At 42.0% G+C, this 9228-nt stretch overlaps 1 protein-coding gene across 1 annotated transcript in view; it reads right to left on the reverse strand.

The window, feature by feature from the left end:
- SIX3 (SIX homeobox 3) overlaps positions 1 to 2581 on the reverse strand; it is a 4671-nt gene extending 2090 nt beyond the window's left edge. The window contains exon 1 of the mRNA XM_085890281.1: positions 1609 to 2581. Within this exon, the coding sequence (XP_085746407.1) occupies positions 1609 to 2483 (875 nt within the window). The 5' untranslated portion in view covers positions 2484 to 2581. The remainder of the gene's footprint in view (positions 1 to 1608) is intronic.
- Positions 2582 to 9228: the final 6647 nt, after the last annotated feature.

Genomic DNA, 9228 nt, shown 5'->3' on the forward strand with positions numbered 1-9228 from the left:
GGATCTTTTTGAGGCAGACGGTTTGGGAGTGCTCTTGGACAGACATTCGGGAATTTTTTTCAAGCAGACTTTCAGGAGTTTCTTTCAGGTGGACATTGAGGAATATTTTGGGTGGTCATTCAATCCTGTAATGTGATGAAAAAGACAAAAGGTTGAAAACAGCTGCACTCAATGCTCCAAAAGGCATTTAAAAGAGCGTCTTAATGCAGTGAAGGGCAACTAAAAGAGGCATCTACGTCGGGCGATGAAATTACAGTTTGTTGTATAATGTAAATGCTGTGAGTACAAACGACGATGTTCTGTTTAGTCATTGCTTAACGTGAGTTAAAAAACGTTTCATTGTTGAGTCTACCTTTTGTTCCCTGTTTGTTTTATCATCGCTCCGTGTTCCATGTGCATTTTGATTTTAATTTATTGCTATAGAGCGAATCCATTTCTCATTAAGTACATTATAACTCAGATTTTCTGACTGATGTACAAGGCTTGTCGATGAATCGAAGCAAACCAGTGCCGTTGATGCACCTAACGAAGAGTTATAAAAAGTCTCTCATTGTGTTGATTGGAGAACGGAACGTCCACATATTCTCCTTTAATAGTATTTCCAGGCTCAATCGCAACGCATTGTCCTTTTGGGTTCTATAAGCCGAGGGGACGAAGCCATGACATTTAACAAAAAGAGCGAACACGCAGATCAAAAAGAAGAGCGCTTGAAGTGCAGGGGCCATTCAAAAGGTTCTACGAATGTGATACAAATATGTATATATATATATATATATATATATATATATATATATATATATATATATATATATATATATATATATATATATATATAGTAAAAATTAATTTTTTCTAATCATATGTATAAACTTGTATGTTTAAAGTTTTTTTTTTTTTTTAAACCTTCGTGTACCTTGGGCTATTGCTTGTCGTTTGTAGAACATTTTGAACTCCCCTCATATGTACAATCTTTTCGAGATGAACGGATTCTCAAATTTAATATAGTTTCCTATTATTAGTTCGTGTATTATCAGAAAAATGATGAACAAAACAGATAATATCGAATCCTTTATCCACAATTCAAACAGTTTAAAACAACCATTGCATTTTATCGTGCTTTGAGGACATTTTGCTACATGCGTATTATATTCCAGGTTCGTGCAATTTGACTTGAAAATATTGTGTCGAATGAAGGATTCATTTGTTTCACATCGAAATTTGTTTCACAGTGTGGCAATGGTCTTTGTATGGGGGCTCATCATTAAGTTTGTGACCCTCCATGAAAACGGTGGGGGGGGGGGGAATAGGGCCGATTGGTTGGTTAAAAAGGTTAAAATTGTCATAACGAAAAGGTATAAAAATAACAATTGCTCAAAGAAAGTGGAAACTATCACTTGCATTGATGAACCTTTTCTCTCAGGCGTGGGGCACAATTGTCCTGTGTGTCTGTGTGGATACATATATGTATGTGTGTATAAATATATGTATATATATATATATATATATATATATATATATATATATATATATATATATATATATATATATATATATATATATATATTCGTATACGAAGGTACAATGTTGACAAAACTATTGACAACACACCTGTTTTTTGCTGCTGCTGCCCGGTCTCGCTGCCTGCGGTTCTTGAACCAGTTTCCAACTTGAGTCGGGGTCAGGCCTGTGGCCTGTGCAAGTTCGCGCTTCTTCGATGGATTTGGGTATGGATCCTGAAGGTACCACTCACGAAGCAGGTTTCGCGTTCGCTCCTTAAAGCAGTGAGTCTTCTGCTCACCATCCCAAATTGTCTTGGGCAACGGGAACTTCTTGCGGACCCGGTACTTGTCAACAGGTCCGAGTGGGCGTCCACGCAGTTTCTCAGCTTCTTGATAATGTGCTTCGAGCCACATGGCTTGTAACTTCCCGTGAGACTCTTTGGTGAACTTATGGTTCTCCAGGATGTGGTAAAGGTCACGGAAGTTACCCGCATGAAAGGCTACAACTGCACGTGCACGGAGCACAGACTCATGTTTGTTGAGGGCCTCCCAAGCACCAGGAGCCACAGGCAACGACCAGAGGAAACGACCAAGTCGCTCCACATCGCCACTCTCCTCCAACGTCTCACAGACGCTGGCCACCTGCTGCGGCGTGAAGCTTAGGATGGGCAGGTGAAACATGGAGCCTCCGAACGCTGGCACTGTGCTTTGGAGAGAGTAATAAAGAAGCGAAGCACCCTCCGAGCTTGGGGAGATGATGGAGAGCATGGAAAGGCGGTTGAGCGTGCCAAAACTGCTGAAGTGTTCACTATTTATGGGGTGCCGGGCTTTGCTGCAGGGCGAATATTTATCTGTAAAGAGTCCAGCTCCGTGCTCGAGCTTTGGTGGCCAAAGAAGCAAAGCTAACAGGCAACACTCTGTGGGCGAGCGCCGATTGGTCACAGCGGAACGCCTGGCCCCTGTTTCCATGGCTTCACTCCCCATCACTGTCAAGGCTCTCTCGTCCTCTCCCTCTCTCACTCTCTTCTTGAGCACCCCCCAAGGCTGGCCCCTAGCCGTGCCAATCGGACCGCACGTTGCATCAAGCCACATCGCCTGCACATTTGTCCATATGCTGGGGAATGGGTGCGCGCAGGGTTTTTTAATCACGTAATTACACCAGCGTTGTGTGTTGAACCTTCGCCCATCCCTCTCGTGGCGGAGGCTTGAGAGGAACGCGCTTAAACACAAAGGCGGAGCAGCACAAGCGCTGTATTTGCGTGTGGGTGGCATCAACACTCGTTGCGTACGACGGCACACTTTCCTTTTCCTCATTTCCTCTATATCTACTGCTCTTTCTTCATCATCTATTGTCAGGGTGAAGCAACTGTGGGAAAAGAGAGAGAGAGTTCCTCACTTGTTTTATTGTATAAACTGGATGCATACTCGTGTGTTTATCAGGTGCCAGTGGGAACTGCAGGTAACTGAAGTGTGACCTGAGAGATCTGGCAAATGACTTAACAATATCACACACACACATACACACACACATACACACACACACACACACACACACACACACACACACACACACACACACACACACACACACACACACACACACAATCTCCCCACTAACATCAATTTTGTTTCAAACATTATAATAACATTTCAATATCTACCTGATATATTTTGTACCAGGTTTCATCGATACGGATAATAAGAGTGAAGAGTTGTCTCGTTCACAAACATCTATGTTTACTTGAGAAGGATTTCACTTCCTCATAACATACATTATAAAGTAGCACAATGATTGAAATTCATGATCAACATATTGGAATGAAATTTAACAAGATAGCAGATTGCTTTAAGTTGTAATCTCATTCGATCACTTTGGGTGACGTGTTGCAAAACATCGTGCAACCAACTCTTCAGCTTTGTGACCTCGGAATGAATACCTGCAAATACCTGCAAGTGAAGCCTGGTGTTGGCTTAGCGGTTAGGGTGGTTGGCTTGGGATCCCAGGGTCCTGAGTTCAAGCCCTGTCGGCCACTGAATTAACACCAGGGGGTTGACTCAGTTTGTCATCCTTCCAAGGTCGGCAAAATGAGCACCAGTGTACTGGTAATAGGGGTACTGCATCAGCAGCACAGCTGTGCACCAAACCAATGATGAAACCAGCAGCCAAAAGGCTGTATACAATTGGTACTGCAAGAGAATAAAATGGACACATGTTCACAACATTGTTTTATTTTAATTATTTTGACAGTTATCTGAGGTGTACGGAGGAAGTCGTCGTACATATATCACCTGCAGGACGATGGCTTTAGTGGACAGGGATGTATTTCTCCGTGAATTAGCAGGACATTAGTTCTGATGGCACCACAAACAGGACAACCCCACAAGGCCAGCCTTTTGTCCCAATACTTTCACCGATTCAACCGTTCCTAGGAACGACTGAGAACCCAGGTAATCGTGCGTCCTCAAGAACCCTCGCCATTAGGTAAGTAGTCCATTACATTGTCCAATGTCGTTAAGACAGATAAAATAATACTCTGTGGACACATCAGTACTGAAATGCTCTTGAGGAGAGTTAACTGGTCATGAAAGCAGGGTGTCTCTGTACTGCTGAGTCAAGTATGGGGTTTGGTGGAAAAGAAAGAGTATGTCCAAGTGAACATTGCAGACAGAGTAGTAGGTTGTGCAGTGTGAATCATGGTGAGTTGTGCACCATACGATTGTAAACTAGATCTCAGCACCGTTCCAAATCCAAACTTTCTTCAGTCAGCTGTTAAGCATCATGTTAACACAGGCACAGCCTCACCAGTAAGCCTGTGTTCATGAATGACAATACATATATCAGACCATAACACGAGAATGACGCAGCAAATGTAGAATAATAAATAATATAGACATCATCCATCCAGGTAATGCCTCATTCACATAATCAAAGGGAATATATTGAGCCCAGCGATCCTGAGCTTGAACTCATTTAATAATTGTGGGTTTATTTGGGGTGGCAGGGGAGCTCAATTATTAGCATGCTCACCTCTGAGTTGTCGGGTCCTCCAGGTTAGACCATCAACGGGTCAAATTTATTAGATTGAAAAATGTCGCTCTGGTTCAGTGCGAGCAAAGGCCACTGGAAATCGGAGCACCTCATCCTCCAGTCGACCGAGCAAAGTCAACTTTTCACTTTCGATCTCAGTTATGAAAAAGAAATCCCACTTGTTATCTTCATTAAACAAAGCATGGACATGGCACAAGAATGATGAGCCAAATGGTCATGAGGTCTTAAATTTCCAAGTCAGGTGATGATGAGAATGTTAACATCGTATGATCACACAAGTCAGGTGATGATGAGAATGTTAACATCTTATGATCACACAAGCCAGGTGATGATGAGAATGTTGACATCTTATGATCACACAAGCCAGGTGATGATGAGAATGTTGACATCTTATGATCACACAAGTCAGGTGATGATGAGAATGTTAACATCTTATGACCACACAAGTCAGGTGATGATGAGAATGTTGACATCTTATGATCACACAAGCCAGGTGATGATGAGAATGTTGACATCTTATGAGCACACAAGTCAGGTGATGATGAGAATGTTGACATCTTATGATCACGCAAGTCAGGTGATGATGAGAATGTTAACATCGTATGATCACACAAGTCAGGTGATGATGAGAATGTTAACATCTTATGATCACACAAGTCAGGTGATGATGAGACTGTTCACATCTTATGATCACACAAGCCAGGTGATGATGAGAATGTTAACATCTTATGATCACACAAGTCAGGTGATGATGAGAATGTTAACATCTTATGCCCACACAAGTCAGGTGATGATGAGAATGTTAACATCTTATGCCCACACAAGTCAGGTGATGATGAGAATGTTAACATCCTATGATCACACAAGTCAGGTGATGATGATAATGTTAACATCTTATGATCACACAAGTCAGGTGATGATGAGAATGTTGACATCTTATGACCACACAAGTCAGGTGATGATGAGAATGTTAACATCTTATGACGACACAAGTCAGGTGATGATGAGAATGTTAACATCTTATGATCACACAAGTCAGGTGATGATGAGAATGTTCACATCTTATGATCACACAAGTCAGGTGATGATGAGAATGTTAACATCTTATGATCACGCAAGTCAGGTGATGATGAGAATGTTCGCATATTATGACCACACAAGTCAGGTGATGATGAGAATGTTCACATCTTATGATCACACAAGTCAGGTGATGATGAGAATGTTAACATCTTATGATCACGCAAGTCAGGTGATGATGAGAATGTTCGCATATTATGACCACACAAGTCAGGTGATGATGAGAATGTTAACATCTTATGACCATACAAGTCAGGTGATGATGAGAATGTTAACATCTTATGCCCACACAAGTCAGGTGATGATGAGAATGTTAACATCTTATGATCACACAAGTCAGGTGATGATGAGAATGTTAACATCTTATGATCACACAAGTCAGGTGATGATGATAATGTTAACATCTTATGATCACACAAGTCAGGTGATGATGAGAATGTTAACATCTTATGATCACACGTCAGGTGATGATGAGAATGTTAACATCTTATGATCACACAAGTCAGGTGATGATGAGAATGTTAACATCTTATGACCATACAAGTCAGGTGATGATGAGAATGTTAACATCTTATGATCACACAAGTCAGGTGATGATGAGAATGTTAACATCTTATGATCACACGTCAGGTGATGATGAGAATGTTAACATCTTATGATCACACAAGTCAGGTGATGATGAGAATGTTAACATCTTATGACCAGACAAGGCAGGACCACACCACACAAGATGAGAATAACTTGTATTTATCTTTCACCATCTGAAATTGCAGCTCCATGAACATGTAATATTCTGATCTGTGGGAACACAACTTTTATTATTTTTGAGTTGGTTGCTCCCCAGCATTATCCACACCACTGTTTGACCTAATTTTGTACATATGCTTAATTTAAACCTCGAATAACTCGTATCAAATTAACATTATACACTAGGACTCTCTGTTGGATGATTCTCACAAATGTTCACGACTTCTAACAAATGTTTCATCGCACAGACACTGCAACGATACTCGTTGCTGTTTCTGTACACGAACAGGTGTGACAGGATGGTACAGTTAGTGCACATACCTACGAGCTGGGTTCGATTCTCGACACAACTACAAAACGATCAGAATGATGCTTCACAGGCACGACGTTGCATCACAAAGTATTCCGTCCCTCGGATGGACGTTAAGCTGGGTGTCCTGTCGACGAGCATCCGTCGGTGGGCGTTAAACATCCCCTGGCGACCTGTGCACGATTGATTCTTAGCCACAGTAACATTCATGACTTGTTGTGAACACCCTAATGTTCTATCAGGAGTATGGGCCGATATCACCAATCCATACATGAAGAGTCATATTTGAGTTGCAGTCAACGATATGCCTGTGCAGGACAGCAAGTAGATATTTGCATTGATTACTATCTATCCATATTGTCGATAATCTCTTTTTTGTATACAATGTCGAAGCTCGTGGAAAAGTAAGAACAGAGAACGGATCAGGGTGAGAACAAAAGTAACAGTAGAAAGAGAGGGGGAGAGGGGACACACCAATAGCTGGGTTGAGGAACAAAATAGAAGAGGACTTCATGGAATATGGGATGTGGGAAAGAATGAGAGTGAGAATAGGATACAGGTGGTGAACAAGATGGATTCAGCCAGAAACCCTCAGGAAAGAAAAAAAACATGCACAAACTTGGAAAGAGGTAGGATTGGGGAGCGTTAATGGGTGTAAAACATAAAATAATGGTTGTGGATGGGGGATGATCTGAGATGGTGGTGAACAGCTGTCCCGAAGTGCTGAAGAGAGGAATGAGATTGAAGAGAGTGTGGAAGTTGGTTCCATGGGTGGAAAAAAGAGTGTTATGAACATAAAGGGGTTATTGACAGACCTCGTGTGCATTGCAGAAACCTGGGTGAGTGGGGAGAGGGTGATGGAAGCATGGCAGGGGCAGAGGGTGCAAGACACCAAATAAGGCAGTAGAAGACAGGGAGACTACAGACCTGTCTGTGATGTGAAAGTGATATTGGCCAAAGACTCATCTTCATCGCAGGAGATGCCAAATGATGTTGAAGGCCTTGGTTTCCACGGCATCAAGCTGGGCAAAGTGTGTAGCAGGGACGCCTTATCTGTTAGAAATCTATCTGTCCATGTTCTTCCTGACATCTTTGTTCTTTGTTCCTTTCAAACCTCTTTCTAATTGTTTTTTCCACCCTAATTCTTGCTTTTTCTTCTCTTTCATTCATTTTACTTTCTATTCCTCTCTTTCGTTATCTATCTCTCTTCGGAGAAGTGAATTCTTGCAGAAATTTTTCTGTTAGGCTCACTTGGCTGTGCCTGGATGGTTTGAGGGTAGTGGAGTAGCAGCTGAAACCTGAATCCTATCCCAGTTCCTCCTGATGGCTCCATCTTTGCTCTTTACTTCTTCGGGTTCCTTATTGGTCTTCCGTTTGATTACAGAGAGGGAAGAGCACTGCTCCATCAAGCTGCAGATGAAGGCCATGTAGGTGGATGGGAGTTCAGGTGTGCCAACGAAGCATTTTGTACAAAGGATGCGCAGTCAGCGGTTGGCTTTGGAGGCCAACTATGAAATTTGGCTTGCCAAAGAAAGATCATGGCTGATAGTGAGAGCCAGGAGTTTGAATGACTGAACAACCTCAAGAGGACTGTTAAGAAAGTAGATAGGAAGGTTTGCCAGAAGGTCCTTTCAGAGATAGATTCAGTGAGAGTGTGAGATTTGTCAGGATTAAAAGACATATCCGGAGTGTTTCACCAGCTTGTGATTAATCAAGGTCTGAAGAGAGGGAACGGGCTGCAGTCTGTCTATCTGAAGGATGAGGGTTGTCAAGGCAAGTGGGTGGAGTCATCAGAAAAATAATGAAGAGGATTTTCCAGAGTCAGAGAGATTGCTGATGAAGATTAGGAATTGGACTGGGTCCAGAACACTGGCTTGGTGTGGGAGAGGAGATGAGAGGATCCTGTTCAGTGCCACACATTGGCTTCGAGAGTAGAATAAGTCAGTAAGCCATGTGCAGAGGTGGTCTTGGATTCCAAAGGCAGAGAGTTTAGAAAGTAAGGTGGGGTGCCAGACTGCCAGTGGGGTGCCAGGTGGGGTGAATGTTCGAGATATGTCGAAAGCAGGGGTCGCCAACCTCCTTTTCAATGTGAGCTACTTTTGATTAATGAAACAATTCAAGAGCTACTAAAACATAAATTTGAAAATACGAGTATATGAATTGATAAGGGTACAAATATAGACATTACAGTTCAATGACAAAAATACATGTTTAAAGTGAAGGAAAATTTAACTTTAGTATGAACCTTGACACTGCATGCTGTCCACCACGACTGTGTAACTTGGTATGTATCCAGAAAAGGTGACTGTGATGGATACGGTCAGATGCTCATCTGTCAGATGGGTTCGAAATTTCGATTTGATTCAGTTCATGTTGGAAAAGGCAGATTCGCAAAAATAGTTCAAGCCAAATAGGGAAGCCACTTTCATCGATACCTTGCGGATGTTGCTGTACTTTTCAGTATCCACGAGACTCCAGAAATTTGTGGCAGATTGCTTTGATTTCAACTGAATGTCATTTTGGAGTCAGATAATCTCCATTTCCAA

Source organism: Eptatretus burgeri, chromosome 7, assembly GCF_056783735.1.
Source record: "Eptatretus burgeri isolate ZD-2024b chromosome 7, Ebu_testis_v1, whole genome shotgun sequence".
NCBI classification, from domain to species: domain Eukaryota; kingdom Metazoa; phylum Chordata; class Myxini; order Myxiniformes; family Myxinidae; genus Eptatretus; species Eptatretus burgeri.